Source organism: Schistocerca nitens, chromosome 2 (genome assembly GCF_023898315.1).
Source record: "Schistocerca nitens isolate TAMUIC-IGC-003100 chromosome 2, iqSchNite1.1, whole genome shotgun sequence".
Classification (NCBI taxonomy): domain Eukaryota; kingdom Metazoa; phylum Arthropoda; class Insecta; order Orthoptera; family Acrididae; genus Schistocerca; species Schistocerca nitens.
In genome coordinates, this window is record NC_064615.1 from 179038618 (window position 1) to 179060997 (window position 22380).

The 22380-nt window shown below is 39.7% G+C and overlaps 1 protein-coding gene across 1 annotated transcript in view; it reads right to left on the minus strand.

Annotated features, from left to right (window-relative positions):
- The window catches only part of LOC126235853 (E3 ubiquitin-protein ligase RNF169-like), an 88472-nt gene that overhangs the window by 38578 nt on the left and 27514 nt on the right, over positions 1–22380 (minus strand). Inside the window, exons 5-6 of the mRNA XM_049944718.1 lie at positions 17040–17217; positions 7103–7219 (exon numbers count right to left, since the gene is read on the minus strand). Coding sequence (XP_049800675.1) covers positions 7103–7219; positions 17040–17217 — 295 coding nt within the window. The remainder of the gene's footprint in view (positions 1–7102; positions 7220–17039; positions 17218–22380) is intronic.

Sequence of the window (22380 nt, forward strand, 5' to 3'; positions counted from 1 at the left end):
CGTCATTCAGCTCTAATCCAAAGATTTACTGTCACTGCCAGGGCAACAGCTCCAAAAACAGTGGGTCCTCCATGTGCAAAATGTAAATTTAGATATACATGTACCTGTTTTCTACCCAAGTGTAGTAATATAAAACTAACTTTTGAAGTCTGTAATTCAGGACAGTAGTAACCTGCATAACAGAAAAACAATTACTTAATAAATAATGATAAAAAAACAATTTCTTTTTAGTAGGAACCTTGAGTTCACATAAATAATTTGAACGAATGACATTCCAATTTGTCACACGACCCCCCTTGTGTTCCGCGCGGTAGAACGAACGACTTTACAAGAGATAAGACGGTTCTATTTGCGTTTCACGCATTATTACCATCTACTGCGCATGTGCACCAGGTATATCCCACGTGGATGGTGTAATAGGTATATGTGATCCAGCATGTAGTTACAGACATGCAAGCTTGAGGTGTTGGTGCATAGGTGTACGGTTTAGGTGCATTGTGTAATAGGGGCTTAAAAGATGTCATTAACTGCCATTTCAAAGTGTAAGTGGAAAAAGTGAGCTGTGGTCATAGAAAGTGTAAACTATTGGAAGAATGTTACATTGCAACAACTGCCACAGGGTTATGAGCCCCGAGACATTTTCATTTTCAACACTGATGAAATTGATGTCTTTCATAACTCATTTCCTGAAAAATGTTTCATTAAGTGAGTAAAATACCACAGAATTAAAAAAAAAAATAAACAAAAGATTGCAACACGTTTGCACATAAATAGTGATGGAAGTGACACAATGCCTTGGTTTATAATTGAAAAATTTAAATTTCACTGGTATTGTTCGAATGACGTCATAAATTCTTGTGAGCTTTTTCAGGTATTTAGATGACAAGATGGGTGCAGTAGGGAGGCAAGTGGTGCTTTTTACTGTCCAGTGCCCTGTACATCCCAGAGAAAATTAATTTATGAGAAATGTAACAATGTACTCCTTCCTCCAAACGGTCCAACTCTTCTGCAGCCTCTGAAGGTGAGCTTAGCACATTCTATTAAGCTGGGTTCACACATGCTACAAAAGTGTTGCCATAGTTGTTGCAGTTGCAAGCAGCTGCATGTGTGAACTCTCAGTTTTTAGTGGTGCTACTTGAGAGACACAATTTTTGTCATGCCACAAAAAGTCAACTTGGTTGTATTTCGTTGTTACTTTCTTTCCACCACTGCTCCCTGGTTTTAGTATATTGAAACATGTCACAGTTGTCGCGGAGCAATTTTTGTTGCACCAAAAAATGAGTCATATAAACTTCATGATTTGTGTGACCAATCATTGTATAAATGGTGGATTACGTGAAGGAAATCGCGCCCGAACATGATGTGGCAGCTGTTAAAACTAAAAATTAGTTATTCGAAATGCCTATATCAAAGAAATACAACAAGATTCTAAAATCTTAGAAGAGTAGCGTGCCTGCAGATGATATTTACATGCCAGTTGTTGGTTAGTTTGCCATTGCAGATAGCCTCTTCATCTCTGAATGTTATTTCTTTTATAAATGTGTTTGTGGTACCCAATTCATCCCTTTGGAAAATATGTTTTAAAATAGAACATTTAGGTTTCATCTTCCTTGCATTTAATTCTTGTCACAGTTCTAATGAATAACCTGCACTATGACATTTATATCAGCTCATATGATTTCACTTGATGCCATATTAAAAGCTGTTCAACTACGTCAAATTTGTGCTATCCTGTGTGAATGGTAGCTCATGATCCCACTACAGAAAGCCAGTGGGTAGCAGTGGTGCAAAAGTCAATTCCATTGCTTGAGAGGTAAGAAATAATGAGCCTGAGCATTCCACATGCTCTTCATATGTTTGTCACTGCCTGGAATTCCGTAACACAACACACTTTGCTACACTGCTGCAGTACATCAGTTACCAGTGAAAAGGCACTCTACAAAAAGATAAATGGAGTAGAATCTCTGATATTTCTGAAAATGTGACATTCCAAGACTGACTTTGTTGTGACAATGATGTCCTGACTTCCACTTTTTTTCGATCTCATTGTGACGTCATGCTAACTTTAGTGAGTATTCGCCTTTCACTATCACTGACTCCTTCACATTTCATCTTGTCTCAGCCTTTTGATTCCATTTCATCCTTCTCATGATTTTTCCCCACATATTTGGGTGTATTTTTGTGAATTTTTTCGGACATAATTCTACATTATTTACATAATTTTTTGCATTTTTCCACCACCACGGATCCCTGCTCCTTCCATCTGTGTCAATACAGAAAAGTTTCCTTACCCCTAGCCAGAACCCAGTCCCACATACTATTCCTGCATTGTTGCTTGGCTCATTAAATCACCCCCCCCCCCCCCAAATGCCTTAGCATCAAAATCCCTCCTTCCACAATGATCTCCATCTATTCAGATTCAACCAATCCTTAGCCCTCACCTACATAGTCCTGCAAAACCATATCAACCAAGCCCTAACCTCCTTACAGTACCTTCTCCCCATCTGCAAAATTCTCCTGCTATGCAATCCCAAATTCCTAGAACCTATAAGAAATATTGAAACTCTTGCCCTCCAGGAACCAGAGCAACATATACAATGCCACCTTAAAAAGCTCTCCACCCTGCTTACTTACTACTACTGCCATGGGGTGCCACTGTCCACCACCTCTACAACAACCTTCAAACCTCCCCCACATCCCCTCATAGCTGATAACCCCCGTCTCACAGACCTACTATATTTTTTTTACCCCATCCTCCAACACTCCCTCACACCACCACACAGAATCCAGAACCTAAACAGACCCAAAACACAGTCATGAACCTTTGCTCCAGAAGACTTAGCCCCACAGAAATATCAGTCCTTTGCAAAGGCCTCATATTTTGCCCCACTCCCAAATTCAATCATGCTGGACTTGTTAAAGACCTTCTCTCCTTCTCCCGGTTTTTCACCGCTAATCCTACCAATCAGACTCAACCAAAGACCAATACTGAACCATGCCTAACTCAGGTCACTCCTCCATCCAATTGTGATCCACCCCCACTGTCCCCAAATCGCCCTGTTAATTTCCTACAATTTCTTAACCTTAAATCTTGCCCCACCATCATTCCCCAAACCCCTCAACACGCAAACTAAACTGATCCCGACTTTATAACCCTACCTGCGGACAAAGGCTCCACCACTGTTGTTTTGAACTGCAAGGATTACCTGGCAGAAGGACTCTGCCAGCTGTCAGATACATCCAGCTACAAACCTTACCACAACAACCTCATCTGAGAGATCGAGCAGGATCTCCAGTCACTCCTCAAATCCTTAAGTCATCCTCTCCCCAGAGTCCATCTCTCTGCTCACCGCTACCACTATCCTGAGTCCTACCTTCTACGTACTTCCTAAAGTCCATAATAAAGTCCATAAACCCAACCACCCAGGATGCCCCATTGTGGCCAGTCACTGTGCCCCACTGAGAGAATCTCTGCTCTTGTAAACAAACACATTCAGCCTATTACCCCGAACCCACCCTCCTATATAAAAGATCCCAATCATTTCCTCCATCGACTCTCTACAGTTCCTGTCCCTTTGCCATATGGTGCCCTGCTTGTCACTATTGATGCCACTTCCCTTTACACTAACATCCATAATGCCCATGGTCTTACCGCTATTGAATACTACCTTTCCCAATGCCCGATGGATTCCAAACCAACACCCTCCTTCCTAGCCGCCATGACCAACTATATCCTCATCCACAGCTACTTCTCCTTTGCAGGCATTATCTAAAAACAAATCTGGGGTATAGCTATGGGAACCCACATGGCACCATCCTATGTCAACCTATTCATGGGCCATATCTAGAGGAATTCTTCCTAAACACTCAAAATCCTAAACCCCTCACCTGGTTCAGATTCACTGATGACATCTTTGCGAGCTGGGTTGAGTGTGAGGACACCCATCCACATTCCTCCAGAACAACAGCTTCTCAGCCATTTGCTTCACTCGGTCCTACTCAACCCAACTCTCTACAGTTCCTGTCCCTTTGCCATATGGTGCCCTGCTTGTCACTATTGATGCCACTTCCCTTTACACTAACATCCATAATGCCCATGGCCTTACCGCTATTGAATACTACCTTTCCCAATGCCCGATGGATTCCAAACCAACACCCTCCTTCCTAGCCGCCATGACCAACTATATCCTCATCCACAGCTACTTCTCCTTTGCAGGCATTATCTAAAAACAAATCTGGGGTATAGCTATGGGCACCCACATGGCACCATCCTATGTCAACCTATTCATGGGCCATATCTAGAGGAATTCTTCCTAAACACTCAAAATCCTAAACCCCTCACCTGGTTCAGATTCACTGATGACATCTTTGCGAGCTGGGTTGAGTGTGAGGACACCCATCCACATTCCTCCAGAACAACAGCTTCTCAGCCATTTGCTTCACTCGGTCCTACTCAACCCAACAAGCCATCTTCCTAGATGTTGACCTCCACCCCAAAGATGGCTACATCAGTACCTCTGTCCATATCGAAATTACTAACCACCAGCAATACCTCCACTTCGACAGCTGCTACCCATTCCATACCAAGAAGGCCCTTCCATACAGCCTAGCCACCTGTGGTCATCGCATCTGCAGTGACAAGTGGTCTCTCTTGAAATATACTGAGGGTCTGAATGAAGCCTTCACAGGCCATAATTATCCTCCCAACCTTGTACAGAAACAAATCTCCTGTGCCTTATCTTTCCAGTCCCCCACCAACATCCCAAAGTCTGCAAGTCCAGCCAAAGAACAGCATTCCCCCCATAACTCAGTCCCACCCTGGACTGGAGCAACTGAATTCCATTCTCTGCCAAGGTTTTAACTACCTCTGCCCTGAAATCATAAATGTCCTATCCACTATCCTTCCCACCCTCCCACAGTGGTATTCTGCCATCCACTGGACCTACACAATATGTTTGTCCATCTCTACACAAACCCTGCTCCCAACTCCGTACCTCATGGCTCATATCCCTGTAATAGGCCTACACGCAAGACCTGAACCATACATCCTCCCACCATCACCTACACCAGTCCAGTCAAAATCATCACACCTATCCCATCAAAGGCAGGACTACCCATGAAACCAGCCGTGTGATATACAAGCTAAGCTGCAATCACTGTACTGAATTCTATGTAGGCATGACAACCAACAAGCTGGCTGTCTGCATGAATGGCCATGACAAACTGTGGCCATGAAACAAGTGGACCACCCTGTTGCTGAGCAAGCTGCCCAACATGACATCCTCCATTTCAATGACTGCTTCACAGCATGTGCAGTATTGATCTTTCACACCAACACCAGCTTTTCTGAATTGCACAGGTGGAAACTTTCCCTGCAAATGCATCCTACATTCCCAAAACCCTCCTGGCCTCAACCTTTGTTAGTCATTGTCCTCACCCATCCAGCCCCTTCCCTTTTCTCATTCCAGCAGTACACAGCCCTCATTCCAACATCACACCTCGTCTTTTTACTTATCTCCATTTCCGCTACCCCCCCACCTCTCCCCTGCCCTCTGTCTAACCTCCCGACTGTACACAGCTGCCCTACTCCCTCTTCAACTTGTTCCTGCACACTCCTCACAGCACTTCACTATCCCTTACCCCTACCTTACTATGCCTTCCCTTCCCCTCCTTGCCCCGGCCTCCTCCTTACCCCCACCCAGTCGCCACTCGCAGCAGGCACTGGTGCTGCTGCTCGCAGTGTGGCTTCTCTTGCCAGAGACTGCAGTCATGTGTGTGTGTGTGTGTGTGTGTGTGTGTGTGTGTGTGTGTGTGTGTGTGTGTGTGTCAAGGGCGGGGGGGGGGGGGGGAGGTGTCGTCTATTTTTGATGAAAGCCTTACTGGCCAAAAGTGACATTCTTTTTGTTGTGCCTATCTGTGACTCAGCCTCTCCTCTATATGGTGAGTAGCAACTTTTCTTTTCAAAAATTTGATTTGTTTGATAAATATATGTAGTAACGTTACAGTGGGAATATATTGCTTAGAGTGGAAACGACTTGCGAGTCACAAAATTGTAATTGAAAATTAGGGTTGAATTTACAACATTATGCCTGGTTGGATAAGTATGTTTTACCATGTTGCTTGTGACACACATCTACTTTTACCATCTCTTTCTCTTCAAGTTAGTTGTTTGGTATTACACCTACAGATCATCCAGTTTATTTACTTAACAGTCTGTCCTTTCTTGCATTCCCATCTCAATCTGTTCTCACATCTAAGACAGGTTTTATCACAAAATTATATGACACAATTCTGTTTTCTAGCAATCTACAATTTACACAGATACAAAAATAAATTAACCACTAAAACATGGCTGACACAACGTATGCTTCGTTACTGAATGTCACTTTGTCATTACAATGGAGAAACATTGTTTCTAACCTTCTGGATACATTCTTTCAATGATTCTCTATATAAGAGTTAATTATATTACCGGCATAAGGGTATTGTTCACTATGTTTGCTGTATCTCCAATAATATGCTTTTTGTGTAGTTAATCTGTTTTCTCTTGTTCAGATAATGTGTAAATATTTGCTTCTTTACAGACAAATCATTGGTTCTATTCTCTCTCAATATTATAACTCTACCCAATGTCCAGTGCTCAAACGCCATTTATCAGGGAAATTTGACATAGTTCAATGCTTGAATGTCATTTGGGAAGTCAATACATTTTTCCTACTCAGAGATAACTACTTTTACCAAGCTTCAATATTTTGATTTCTAACTATAATTTCTGTTGCAACTGTTATTAATGAGTCATGACTAACGTTGGACAAACAGGTAGGTAGGTATGTTTTACCCTTTCCCCGTCATAACATGTACGATGAATATAATCTTTGGAACAAGTACCTAACCAACAAAGTGTGCTCACAATATTTATACAATGCATTATAAAGCATTTTGGCATCTGTTGTTCTTAATCTTAATACTATGATGCAATCTGACTGCCACAGACAGTAATTTGACAAAATACAACTGAAAACAATTACCCTCCACTATGCCCTATTGCAGTCAACAGCCATGGATTTCAAGCAAAGCTACTTCATACGTGCATTATTCTTACCTGGCATCTTCTTTGGGGGTGTACGAGGAACAATTCTAATAGGCTTAAAGTGCACCAGCTCCTGTTTAATGCTATCTTCACTATCAATGCTGTCACTACTTCGGCTGCGGCTTCGCTCTACAACACAGCAAAGGAAAAAAAAATCAAATATTTCAGACAAAGAATGTTATTATCACACAGTTGTAATCAGAACAAAAATGGTTTTACCAGAAAGTTCTTTTCACTATGAATTCATTATACAGGGTGTACACGTGGACAAGGAAGAAAAATTCCCGGATTTCCCGGTTAAAAATACATTTTCTCCCAGGTGAAAACACGCTTTTTCCGTGTTAAGTGACAGTATATTTTCCCTTATCAATCCTTTGAATGGTTAAGGTTTTATACACGGGCGCAGAATTTCCCGGCACTTTAGAAAACGAAAGTCAGAGAAAAAGATGTGTTTTGGAAATCTCTTATGTGCAGGAACATGTACGTTGCGTATTTTCATATTACGAAAGTATACATTGGAATTCCACCAAACACCGCATGTTACTTTCCGAATCATTGAAATCGAGATTGCGGTGCGTTTCTGTAAGCCAGTCATAGCTAATGTCATGTGACCTTGGCAGCCGATGACAGCGGATACTGAGAGCATAGGACACGTGATGTAGTCAGCCAACAGCAACATCACTGTTACGTAGCATGATCACACAAACATGGAAAATTAATAGTTTAAATTAATATACATAGTGTTGCTACAAGAAAAGCAAAGCTTTCACATATAATATTGTGTCTCTAAGGTTAATAAGCTGCAAGAGAAGCTACGATTTCACATTTAATGTTTATCTTTTTTCCGCGTGTTACACTCAAGTTATATCACACAAATGTGCCAGTAAAATTTTTAATAATGACAAATGTCTGATCTTCAGGGTTCGAAATTCTTCTAAATGGCTCGTCATCAGAGCCGATTTTCAAATGAGAGTCAAAAGCTCCGTGATTTAAGAAATTCATGATACATTCTCGCACATACGGTAGTTCAACTTACGTAAAAGGATATTTACTTTGAAAGTAACACGTTTCAAACCACAATTCGCATTATTCCCCGCGACCTGTTAGAAATAGGTTCGTTTCAGCAGTTGCCAGAGAACGCAGGTAACAGGCGTCACCACGCTTGCGCAGCTACCATGACGCAGGAAGACTGTGTGTGCCTACGTGTAAAACACTGAAAGATTATACATTATGTCATAAAAGAAACAAGACATCAGAGTATACTCCAACAGCATCGGAATTTCGTGAACCATAACTAAAATGTGCACATTTGTATGTCCAGATTCCCAATCAAGTAGACCTCGACCTGATATTAAGCTTTTCAGTGTGGTTTTCTGGATGTAAATTTTCTTGAGCACCAGTACAGTATTATATCATGTTTGGTTCTTTATTATGGCATAACGCCATACGTGCTAGAAGATGAAAACATGCACTTGAAATGCAGCGAACAGTTGAAACTAACCAGTACTGTAGAATTAAACATTTGTTTCAAATACATGGACTGCCTCTGCGGAAAAGGTTAATAAAAGTCAAATTTCTTTAGCAAACAGACAAAAATAGCTTCATTGTTCTGCAAGGCGATTAATGCTTGACAGTCAGAAAGGAGGAAATAAAATAAAATCTGAAACTAATGACATATAGTCTTCCGTAATTATGTGAATTTGGTGGACACCATTGCAACTAACAGAAAAAAATATGGAATGAAAATTAACACAAATAAAACAAAAGTATTGACACTAGGAGGAAATAAGGAAATAAAAATTATGCTGGATGGAGAAATACTAGAACAGCTGCAAAATTTTAAGTATCTTGGAAGCAGGATAGACACCGACTGGAAGTGCACCACAGAAATTAAAACAAGGATAGCAATGGCAAAAAGAGGCATTTTATAAGAAAAGGAGAATCTTCTGCAGCGATCTGGACAGAGAACTCAGAAAGAGACTCATAAAATGTCTTGTATGGAGTGTTCTTCTATATGGCACTGAAACATGGACTATGAGGAAAAAAGACAGAGAAAGGCTGGAGGCTTTTGAGATCTGGACATGGAGGAAGATGGAAAGAATAAGTTGGATGGACAGAGTAAAAAACGAAGAGGTACTGAGAAGAGTGGGAGAGAAAAGACAGTTACTAGATGTAATAAAGAGAAGAAAAAGAAATTGGATTGGGCATATATTAAGAAAGAATGACGGACTGATACAAACAGTTTTAGAAGGTTATGTAGAAGGGAAAAGGAAGCGAGGAAGGAAGAGATTCCAGATACTGGATGACATGATGGACGGTACAACATACAGCAGCCTTAAGAAGGAAGCAATGGATCGCATAAAATGGAGAGGCAAAGGACCTGCTAATATAGCAGATAACTGATGATGATGAATTATGTTAATGTACTTTAATGCACCTGATAGCTCCCGGCCACAGATATCTGTTTTGTTTTCATTTGACGTGAGAGTAAAAGAAGGGGAAACAGCAAAATCGCTAAATGTAAACACGGGTCACGTGAAAACTATCCACTATAACTCAGATTGCTCTGCGCATCGGCCTCTGATCTACGATATTTGCGAACCTGGTCAATACTAAAAAATCGAATTTTCATAAATATGTTCATCTTGTAACGCACATCTTTCCGAAAAGACTGTAACATAAAATATATATGTTCGAAGAAATGTAAGATATGTTATTTGGTGTTAAGTGTGCCAAAGTGCAGTGCCACGCCTCTTCATAAAGCATTCTCCTATCGCACGTCACTGTATTTCGCTCCGTGGAAATGAAATGTGTATATTTTTTACTGAATGCCATCAAACTATATTCAGGACAGTGGAAGTTGAAATGTCCTGTGGTGCCTCTCCTGCTCCCAGTCGGCCGGTTTGACAGCCTGCCCCTCTTAAAAAAAAATCTCGCAATTAATAGCAGATGGGATTATTTGTAATCGGGAGAACCAGACTCTTCAGAAAATTTGCGCTCTTTATTGCCTATTAGCTAATAACTTGCTGTTATGTGTGACATAAAATTAAATATAGGATACATAAAACCAATAAAGAAAAGAGACACATTTCTTCAATCCTTAGTTCCTAGCATTTTTCTCTCTCTATTCTTGCTACAGCTTTACATGGCATGCTTTCCTTTCTGCGAAAGAATCTATTACTTCATCAAAGCTCGTCAAACGATTCACTACATGAAAAATCGAAATTTTGTTATCTAATACTGAAAAAGCTGTTAACACAATTACGGTACCCAAGACTGGTATGGTTTCTCGATCTGATTACGTCTATTTTGTCACTGTCTGTTAGATAAGACAAAAGAGGCCTTTCCAATATTGGAGCAATTTTGTAAGACACACCAAATAAACAAGACTGTTTTGGCACAAATGGCCATTTTTATAACACGACAGAATATAATTCATGAAGTGCCAATATCAAATGCCTATTAGGCCTACTACAAGCAAAATGCTTTATGTTAGGAAATAGTTTCACATTTCATTCATACGCACCAACTTCTTAAGCATGAGATCGAAAAGTGATATTACGAAATTTTTATATAAATTTGGAATCATCTTATTCTTCCACAATTTGTGTGATGTCGCCGTTTCTTCCCCTTCCTTGTTCTAACAAACAATCTTGTCATCACCAATTCTGTAGCTATTCCTGACATTGTCAAAATTTGTTCACCCATTAATTTCACTAACCCTGCCAGAATCACAGGTTTAGTTATCCCGCGATTGTTTTCCTGTTCGTACAACACGTTTTCCGCGTTACTTCTAGAATTGAACTTAAGCGGCTGTTAGCTGGGGCTTTACAACTGTTCCTTACAAGTGTAGTGACCTGGCCAAAAATTTTCTGTCAAAATTTCATTTTCTTGGGTACACCGAGAAGATAATACGTAATCTTTCTCACCTGTTATTCCTGTCAGTTGTTTATTTCCACTCTGGTAGTCTGAATCTATGGATTTCGCTAGTAATTATAACAACGCTGATCATTCACAAACCCAATCAACCACATAATCAGACAGCAACAGGGAAGCGTTTCAAAATAATCGATAGACAAACGTGCGCTGGATGCTAGGCGATTTGTGAAAAGTTTTTTTTCCCCCTCCAGAGCATGAATTTGGCACCCCCTTTTCCCGGTAGCATCTAGCTTCATGCTGCATCTTCTTGCACAGCCAATAGCCACATTCCGGTAGCTAGAAGCGGGAGAATCTACTGCTCAAACGTGACTCAACTGCGCATGCGCATGAGCCCGCTCGTAACTGCTAAACGAATCTAATGTAAACAGTTGTGACTTCACGTTCATCGGAGATAATTTGTTGTTATGAAGCATTGCACAGTCTTCCTGAAGCCTTTGACTTTTTGCTGTTGGTAGACCATTGCATGAGCACTGTGTGTCGTCGTATATGGCGCATTTCCTTTGGAATTTAAGTGATTTTCGTTTTTTTTTCTCTTGTTTATGTTTTATTGTTGAAGTATTATGCTGCAGTAGTGGGATACAGTAATATCCTTTGTTAGAGTATCGCTTCTTACCAGTCAAAATTACAAAAATTTAACCGAAAACTAAAACAATGAAAAATTCCTGGGTTTTTCCCAGTTTTCTCCCAGATGAAAAAATTATCGGGTTTTTCCCAGATCTCCCGGTTGTCCCGGGTGGTATACACCCTGTTATAAGTAGTGTAAATATACTGATCAAGCTACTACACAAATTTTGTTAGTTTATTCTACATGTCAGGTAATATACTCAAATAATGTTGAGTATTTCCTTACCACTGTATATGTGAACATCCTTTCAAAAGATCTTTCATGCACTCGCTCTGCCTCAGAGTACCACTAGTCTCTGACCAATGTTTGCCTTTTCCTTTGCTTCAGTGAGTTGGAAGAGCTGAATTTTATAGCTTGAACACATTTCATGCTCACACGTCTCTCTGGACTGTAGACAACGGTTTCATTTAATAAATAGATATTGAGGACATAAAGGGAAAACCTGGGAGTAGTTATGCTGTTTCCTTGCGTAAGGCCATCAGTGGCTACTGAAATATTATCACTGTGCTGGCACCATATGGTAAAATGGCAAAGTTGCCATCAACATAAAGGTTGGCTTGAATGCCACAGTGCTTTACCTGACACAAAGAGAAAAACAGCTTGTTTGTTCATCAAATTATGCTTATGAGGTCTAAACTGACAGACATTAATTGTGTAGTGTAGATTTACACCATCTTTAGCAACATGCTTAGTCCGCTGTGAATGCTGTGTTTGGATGCTAGCCGAGTTCGCATCCTCTGCTCACTGCTCCATGCACTGCTGGCTTCGGTCATATAGTTTGATGTTGTTGCCAATAGGTATCACTGCGGGAGATAGTATGTGGGGATTCAAGTTATGCCCACCATGTCCCACATATCCCCAATCTGTCCAGTGCTGTTGTCGGCCTGGTTAGTGCCCACACTGGGGCTCACTCCTCAGTCATGTAGGGCTGGGGGACATGTCAAAGTTGGCAGGCAGCAGAAGACCTACAGGTTCAAAACGTCTCCCCAGTTTGTCTTACAAGTACATTTCAGGTGCTATCTGTTGCTGATAATGATCCTGAGCCAGCTGCAGCTCTTGCTCTGTTTCAAATAAAGCATTTTAGCCTGCACGGTCGGGGCATTCACAGAGCGAGCAATTATTGGTGGTGGGAGCTCTAACATTGGCACGTAATGGAGCCCCTTACGGATAGACAGCCAAGGAGGAGAATAAATGCACTGTGAACTCTGTGTGAATACCAGGATGAGTCATCCAAGATGTGGAATGGCTCCTTCCAGATGCCACAAAGAACACAGGATGCAGCCAAATGCAGGTTGTGTCTCTTGTCTGTGCCAACAATGTGTATCACTTCAGATCAGAAGTAATCGTCTCTGGTTTGAAGTGGCCACCTGAAGTGGTGCCAACAAGCAGTCTACCTTGCAAGCTGAAGGCAGAGCTAACCATCAACAGCACTGATTACAGGCCTTTAGCACACAACTGAGTAGACGGTCTGAACCAGAGTCCCAGAGGGATACTTGACTGTGTAGGCTGCAGATTTCTTGATTTGTCATATGGCTGAGAGGTGGGAGAATCCGCTTAATACATCAGGGTTAGCTACATGTATGAGGTGGCCACATGGATTCCGAGGTTGTGTGCTTTGTGGAGTGGACTGGGTGTGATTTTAGGTTAAAGGATCTGGGGGAAACGGGTGCAGTATAAAAGACAGCAAGTCAAACACAGGATGAGGATGGGCCTCGAAAATATCAGTATTATTGTTAAGATGTAGTTGCTCTGTTGTTTAAAAGAGCAAAGCTCCAAAACACAGCAAATTTTTAAGGCACTGAAAGCTAGCTAAAGCTGGAGATAAGTTCAGCCAAAGTTTTCACCAAGGACTTGATGGTGTTCAGAAAGTATAGATTAAATTAAGTTGATGGTGGCATGTTTGTTGCTGTTAGAAATAGTTTACTTGTACTGAAATTGAAGTAGATAGTTGCTGTGAGTCAATACGGATAAAAATTACACTCAACAACCAGAGTCAATTAACAACTGATTCATTGTACTGAGTGACTGTCTCAAATGATAAAATTGCTGAAAGTTTCACAGAAAATCTGAGTCATTTTGAATAGGTACCCAACACAACAATTATAGTTGGTGGAGAGTTCAATCTACCCTCAATAAAATGGCAAAAAACATGTTTGAAGTTGGTGGTAGATGTAAAACATCATCTGAAATTGTATTCAATGCTTTCTATGAAAATTATTTTGTAGTTTGTTTCAGGAGCCCACACGAAATGTAAATGGTTGCAATACGACCTCTTAGCAACAAATAATCTTGAGCAAACTGCGAGTGCCATGATGGATACAGGAATTAATGACCACAAGATCACTGTAGTGAGGTTAAATACCATGACAACCAAATTAAAAAAAAAAAAAAAAAAAATCTTCGATGCCTCCCTAAGCAACAGTTTCCATTGGTTCCATACTAAGTGTGCAACTGTTTACAAAACATGGCTCAAACTCAAAATAAACTGTGTTGACAAAGTGACAAAGTTTTATACCATGCAAATTAATAAGAGCCAGAACAGATACCCATGGTACACAAAACACAAACAGGACACTAGTTTGGATGCAAAAAATTGAGCAAAAATAAACAAATAAATAAAAATAAAATAAAATAAAAATAATACAAAAAACTTCTGGTCATATGTAAACTGTACCGATGGCATGACACAATCAATACATTCACTGTCTGATAGAAATGGCAATGTTACCAGGACAGCACAACTAAAGCAGAATTACTGAACACTGTTTTCCAAAATACTTTCAATAAAGAATATGTAGTAAATATTCCAAAATTCAAATCAAGAACAACTGCCAATATGAGTAACTTAGAAGTAGATGTCCTTGGCACAGTGAAGAAATTGAGGTCACTCAATATAGGTCCCATTCCAGACTGTATACCAACCAGGTTTTTGTGAGAGTACACTGATGAAATAGCTCCATTTTTAGCAGTCATATATGTCTGCTTGTTTGAAGGAAGCTCCCTGCCTGAAGACTGGAAACTTACACAATCACACCAATATACAAGAAAGGAAATAGAAGTAATCCACTTTAGTAAAAGGAGGTCACAACCAATTACAAAATTGTTCAGACAAGATGTCTGCATGCTGTGAAAATCAGCAATTGGACCTGTACAATAAAACTTACAAGTTACTCCACACGAGTACCTAAAAGAAATCTGTTTAACTTTGGTTACACGATAAACTACATAATCTTAAATGCCACTGATTCAATGACGTGCTTAGGGATTACAATTACAAGCAACTTAAATTTGAACTATCACACAGAAAATTTTGTGATGAAGGTCATCCAAAGACTGTATTTCACTGTCAGAACACATCTACTAAGGAGACTGTTAATATTGTGCTTGTCATTTCTCTTCTGAAGTACTGCTGAGCAGTATTGGATTGCTACCAGATGGTAGGATTGACAGGGGACAGCAAAAATATCAAAGAAGGGGAGCTCATTGTATACTGTCACAAAATGGGGGGGGGGGGAGGGAGATGTTATGGATAAGATAAAGAGTGTTTACATGTCCATCCTTCTAGCAAGAGGCCTCTGGGACGGCGGCCGTATACTATCGTGACAAAAAATAAAGACACCTACAGCTGTCCTTATGATTTTATTTTATTCTGTCGCTAACAGTTTCAACGCTTCATTGCGTCATCTTCAGGCTGTTTTTGATGCAGTACAGGGTGATATGATCCCCATGCATAACCCATCAGTTGCCATAATTACTGGATACGCAGATAATATGTCAGTACTCCAACCATCAACTGCCAACTGGCTGTTTACATTCTACTCCAAGAGTAAATATATGGCCTTATGAGAAGTTACAATGATGTTACAATGATAAAACACAGTGTGCTGCCACCCTCTAATTTACCAAATAATGGCGTTCTGTAAATTTAAGATGTAAACCACACAAATTAAGAAATAATTTCAAGCCTAGAGGGGTATCACACGCATGTTGAAACATGTCTTGTGATCGAAAAACATTGTAATGTCAATATACACGCATCAAAAAAGGTTTTGCATCACCCCAGTTTCTAGACTTCCTGAAGACAGACGTTGTCTGCGCATATTGTATCACAGACACAGTCCCTTTGACTGTTCAGAGATATTACTAATCCCGCCCAAAGATGTAAACAACCATGCACGAGCAGCCCTATTAGACGGAGGGGGCCCGACAGCCGAACAGCTCCAGTCATTCCACCAGGAAGGAGGTACACGGCTCGTGTCGTCTGTAGTTCAACCATGCCTAGACGGTCAATACCGCAGTTCAATCGCGTCCACATTGTTACTTTGTGCCAGGAAGGGCTCTCAACAAGAGATGGAGGAGATACCGAGAGACGGGAAGTATCAATGACATGCCTCTCTCAGGCCGCCCAAGGGCTACTACTGCAGTGGATGACTGCTACCAATGGATTATGGCTCGGAGGAACCCTGAAAGCAACGCCACCATGTTGAATGATGATTTTCGTGCAGCCACAGGACATTGTGTTACGACTCAAACTGTGCGCCATAGGCTGCATGATGCGCAACTTCACTCACGACGTACGTGGCAAGATCCATCTTTGCAACCATGACACCACGCAGCGCGGTACAGACAGGTCCAAAAACATGCCAAATGGACTTCTCAGGATTGGCATCATGTTCTCTTCACCGATGAGTGTCCCATATGCCTTCAACCACACAATTGTCAGAGATGTGTTAGGAGGCAACCCGATCAGGCTCAACGCCTTAGACACACGGTCCAGAGAATGCAGCAAGGTGGAGTTTCCCTGCTGTTTTGGGGTGGCATTACATGGGGCCGACATACGCCACTGGTGCATTTTCTTTGCAATTTAAGTTTTATTTTGGTGTTTTCCTCTCTTTATGTTTCATTGTTGCTGTATTATTTCGCAGTAGCAAAATTCATTGTTAGGAGTACCAGTTCTTATTAGTCACAATTTAAAAAATTTAATTGAAAACTAAAACAGAGAAAAATTCCCGGAACTGTAAAAAATTCGTGGATTTTTCCAGATTCCCCACTTATCCCAGGATGTATACACCCTGACTTAGCATGCACTTGCATAGTCTAGGAATACCAAAGCTGCAAGAGATGGACTTTCAGGTGCCGAACTGCGCCATCTGTTGAAGTGCACAATTCTTCCTGTTTATAAGGAAAGGAGGGGGCAGCTTTGGAGTTAGAGATTACCGCTTGTCTTAAGTCTACCAAAAAAACTTTCTCTGCATGTGTAACTGATTCTTACACTTGCTTTTTAACCAGCAGTAAAAGTATAACTAACAAAACACAGTCGTGCAAAAGCTACTCCACATGCACTGAAACCACAATTAAATACAAAAATAGGAAAAAGACTCTTACTTTCTCTTCCAAATGTCTTCATCTTGCATTTACTATCTTTGGTGTTGTCTGGAGTACCTTGTTTCACTTGGTAGACAAACGAATCCATAGGACCTTTAACATAGGCAGTGCCTGAAGTTGAAGGAGAATGCTTGATTTCCTTCTTGGCCGATTTTGGTTTCAGTACTTCAGAGTGTTCCTGAAAAGGAAATATTTCTATTACAGCAACTCTTTCATATCATACAATTCAGTCAACACATTATCCCAGCAAAATGTCTGTTTTCTAGAGCGAGACATTAATATGATGTAACAATAAAAAAATGCTGAACAAAAGAAGTTTTATACTCATTAACAGCATTATGCTATTACACCATTTTATGTTTTCTCTAAGAGATGACATGTTTCATTGACTTCTGAACTGGAAATTTTGTTTTGTGTCCTAAAAGAGACTGGAACAACTGTAGTTTCTCAATCATCAATAAAGTGTATGAAATAGCATTTCAGCATCTAGTGGAATCACACATGACCCATCTTCGAATTCTTGAACCAAACCTATCAGTACCAATCACTTCTACCTATAAGGAGTTTTCAAAGAAGTAGTATATACCATATCACATTGTTATAATTTAATTAATTAATTAATTAATTAATTGGATCTGGAAATACTCTGTTTATAATATCATCACAAGTGAAAACAGCAGCAGCTATACATTTATATGCATTATTACTCCTTATTTACTTAAATATCAAGAGATACATAGATAATTTTACTGTGTCTACCCTCTGATACACCGTTATTATATATTCTTTCAATAAATAACACTTTGTTCACATTCATTCAGTGAATCCGATTATTCATTCTATCAGTTTTTCAATTGAATGAGCCCATTCCACATTTGTTATGTGTAAAAAGGGGGAAAATTAGTATCGAGATTTGAAGATTGAGTAACCAGCATGTTTGCCACACTTTCAGTATAGTTTAATGTAGTTTAATGTCCTAAACTTTAAAACTCTGAATCAAATCCACATAACTAAAAATAAATTATTTTACAGTATGATTTGACATTTCTTAAAGACTCATACTACTTCTTCTTCTTTTAGTGCTCAACTCTGAGGTTGGTTTGCAGCAGAGCCCATTCCTCTCTTCTGACTGCCTTCCTCTTCATTTCCACGTATTTGTTACATCCAACATCATTCATGATCTGTTGCATGGTTGCCCCCACTGATTCCCTCCCTCAGTACCTCCTTCTGCTATTGTTCCAATGATGTCGTTGTGTCTTAGTAGGATGTGCCCTACAAGTTTGTCTCTTCTGTGCCTCCACAGAGAGCTGGTTTCCTGTGCTCTTCTAAGCACCTCTTTATTTGGTACTTTGTCTCTGCAGCTGATCATCATCATCCTTCTGTAGCACCACATCTCCAGAGCCTCTAGCCATCTTCTCTCTTCTCTTCTCATTGTCCAAGTTTCACATCCATATAGGGCCACACTCCAAACAAAACCTTTCATGATATGTTTCATTACTTTCAGACTCTGGTGAGTAAGTTCCTTCTCAGATTAAATACAATTTTGGCCTATTGTATTCTGCTCACAATTTCTTTCTGGCTTCTACCATCCCTCGTTATTTTGCTTCCCAGATAGGTAAATTCCTTTGTCACTTCCATCTCCTCCCTTCCAATTCTCATTCTCAAAGGTTCATATTCTGCTTCTGTACTGTATACGATCGCTTTAGTCTTTTTCTCGTTTATTCTCATTACATACTGATTGCATAGAATCCTTTCCATTGTTCTGAGGACTTCCTCTATATCTTCTTTTGTCTCCATGACTATAGTAATCATCTGCTTTAACATAGCATGTCTATCTTCTGCCCATTAATTTTGATTCCCACCTCAGTGGTTTCTTAAACTTGGTCTATATCTCCCTGGATGTAAGCATTGAATATAAGAGAAGAGAGGGCACATCCTTGTCTTACCACTTTTCTAATATTTGTTTCTTGTTCCTAGTGACAGTTCCTAATCAGTGCCACCTCATTCTTAGAGCAACTGAGTATCACACGGATGTTTTTGTACATCATTCCACTTTTCCTCAGCATTCTGAACATCTCTTGCCATATAACGATATCAAATGCCTTTTCCAGGTCTACAAAGGCTATATAAGTTATTTTTCTGTAATTGCTTTTCAATAAGGAGTCTTCAGTGCCAGAATCACTTCTCATGTCCCCAAACACCTTCTGAAACCAAACAGATCACTCAGCATTTCCTCCACCTTCTCTTCAATTCTCTTATTTTTATGAGAATTTTTTATGCATGTGATATTAGGCTTGAAGTTCAGTACTGTTCACATTTTGTAGCTGCTGCCTTCTTTGGTATAGGAACAATGATGCATTTCTGGAAGTCTGTCAATATCTCTCCTGTGTTACAGATGGGCCTGATAAGTTTAAGCAGCATCATTTTCCTGCTGTCACCAGCACTCTTTATAAGTTCTGCAGGGATGTCATCAATACCCACTGCTTTGTTGTCCCATAGTTCTTTTAGAGCTTTGTCAAATTTTTCTTGCAGAATGTCATCTCTCTTGTCATCTTCATCTACTTGCTCTTCTCTTCCCATTACTTTCTCCGAAAGAGTATTCCGGCATAAAACTCTTCAATGTATTCTTCCCATCTCTTCACCATGTCTTCACCAAACAGCATATTCCCCTCTTTATTTTCTACTGTGCCTGAGAGTGTTGTTTTACCTTTGTTTCAAAAAAATTATTTTCCGTTCTGTAGGATAAATCAGTTTTTCCATTTTGCATATTTTCTTTCACTTCCCTGCACAATTCCTCAACAAAATTTTCTTTTGTTTTCCTGGCTTCTCTATTGACTAAATTCCTTCGTCTTCTGTATTCAGCTTTTCCTTGTTTATGAGTTGCATTTTTGTATAATCTCCTATTTTCTAAAAGCTCAATAACATCTGCTGTAATCCATACTATCTGGGCAATAAGTTGTCAAAACAGATTTAAAATTCTGCCACACAAAGGAATGTGCTGCGAAGATAACGAAGTGCATGTCATGTAATCAACCAAATGCAAATGCAAACTAATTTCACTTTTGTTGCACTTGAATTGTGGTCTGCACATCCTAGTTTGAAAGCACAAACAATCTGCTGAACTAGTTTACTTCATTCGCACAGATTAAAGCTATTATCCGGGGTTTCTACAGAGGAATGCACCTTACCAAAACCATATGTTTACCTTTCAAGAAAACAAGAAAATCTGAGCCTGCTTTTGCTAAAATATAAAAGGAAAGAGGAATCTGAATAATGAGATTTTTCAAAAAGGCTATTACTTAAAATCAATCAAAGCAAACAAGGCAGAAGGAGGGAGAAATTCATGACACTGCTGCTGAGCTTCCCAAGTTGTTGTTCAACACACCAGATATTTCTGTCCCATTAGATCTGAGGATTCATATTAAGATTAGCACTACGATTCTCGATGACAAAGTTCTCACGGAATTAATGTTGAGAAGAATAAGCCATATAGAAACCTTAACTGGCAAGAAAAGTAGAAGGCTGAGCAAGACAAACATATTTGAGAGGTATGACAATGGCCAGATACAATATGTTTGTTCTTCATCACAGCTACACTTTCATTTGTTCTACCACGATGTAGCCCAATGCAGATCTCCTAATATTTCTTTAAATCACATTAATTGACTGTTTCATTGGTTCTTGATAAAATATTTACATAAATAATATTTTATACCACCACAGGACACTGGTGTGATATTCTACAACATTTATTATTCTGAAAACCAGTTTTCGGCTTTTATCCCATTATCAGGTAAAAAGATAAATGTGTGTGCTTGTGAAATTTTTTGGATCGTTTTAAACTAGTGCATCTGCAGAGTATCTCATTTGGTTTCCAAAGACGACAGTTATTAAGGTTTGATTCAGGGCTAAAACTATTTATTCCAGTAAAATTTGATGTAAAAAATATGTAGCTTGGATAAAATGTGAAACATTAAATAATGAACTACATGGAAAAATACAACAATTGTTCTGAGAAAAAAAATGAATTGTACACTTTGGTGACATATTGCAAGGATTTGATAGACCAAGATAATCTTATCCTTAACAGGTCCAATATTACAAACAGGTAAAATATTACAAGTGAACTAAACAGGTAAGTGAAACAACTTAAGTTATTCAAAGTAATTTTTAAACACAACAGCGGAAACCACAGTAACAGAAATAAAGGAAAAATGGAGAATGTGAGTAGGAGGGGTAATTTACAAAGTGATCTGAATTGGATTGGATTTGACTTACTGGAGTACTCAAGTAAAGGGATGAGGCAGTGTAGAAATAGCAGAGGAAATGGTGAACTTTAACATTTTTGGGCTGCACATTACATTTTGTACAATGGAAGGGAAATTCTCTTGCCCCGCCATTACTCCATTTCAAATGCACATCATTTTTATGAGTATCAATAGTCTCTCGGAGTCTTTCCTCTTCGGAATTTCAGTGCCCAGTCCCAGTTGTTTCACTATGTGCAAGCTTAGTAATCATACCAAGTAACATTAAAGATTATTCCGCGAAACATAATCTTCAGTTTCTGGTCTGACAGACCAGAAAGGAACAACCATTAATGGATGTCCACTTCCATAACACGGTGATGTGAACTTGCTAGCCATCTGTCATCGGCGCAACAGAAATAATGTTTCTTTTTTCCTTCTGAGAACTTCAGAATTTAGTTTGGTGGGCACTGAATTTGTTTATCCACTAGCCCAGTGGGATTTCCTGGACCCATTAGTTTCTTGTAAGGAGTAACAGCATTATGAATATTTGTTGTCATGTGTGGGACCCCTCTATTGATTCAGTTAAATTTCTTTCTGTTTGGGTGAGCAAGTAGCTGAGACACAGCACCAAGGTAGTGGAGATAAAGTCTCTGTGGCCACCTCTGGAAGACTGAGCTCCTTCATGTTTGTCAGTCTCATGTTTAAAATGATTACACTGTTTGCCTGAAGTACATGTGAGAGTGTGTGAGCGACAGCAAGAAATATGAGGTTGACTTCTCCAGCCACATAACCTTTGTGTATAATTAAGTTTTACATTACAAATGGCAGCATTCTTTGCTAGTTTGGTGATGTTCGCAGTACCAGTAGAGACTGAAATGACTGACAGATATGGCTTAATTTGGCAATGCATGTAACACATCCAATGTTGGTGACTGCCTGGGGTAACTAATTAGTATGAAACAGTCTTGGGGATCTATAATCTATCCGAGAAAGTAGTGTTAATAACCTAAAGTGTGTAGTTCTTGTTACTGTTATTTTCCTGTTATTTTCCAGAACATCCAGAGAAGCAAAGATTATTAAACAAGTAAATTTGT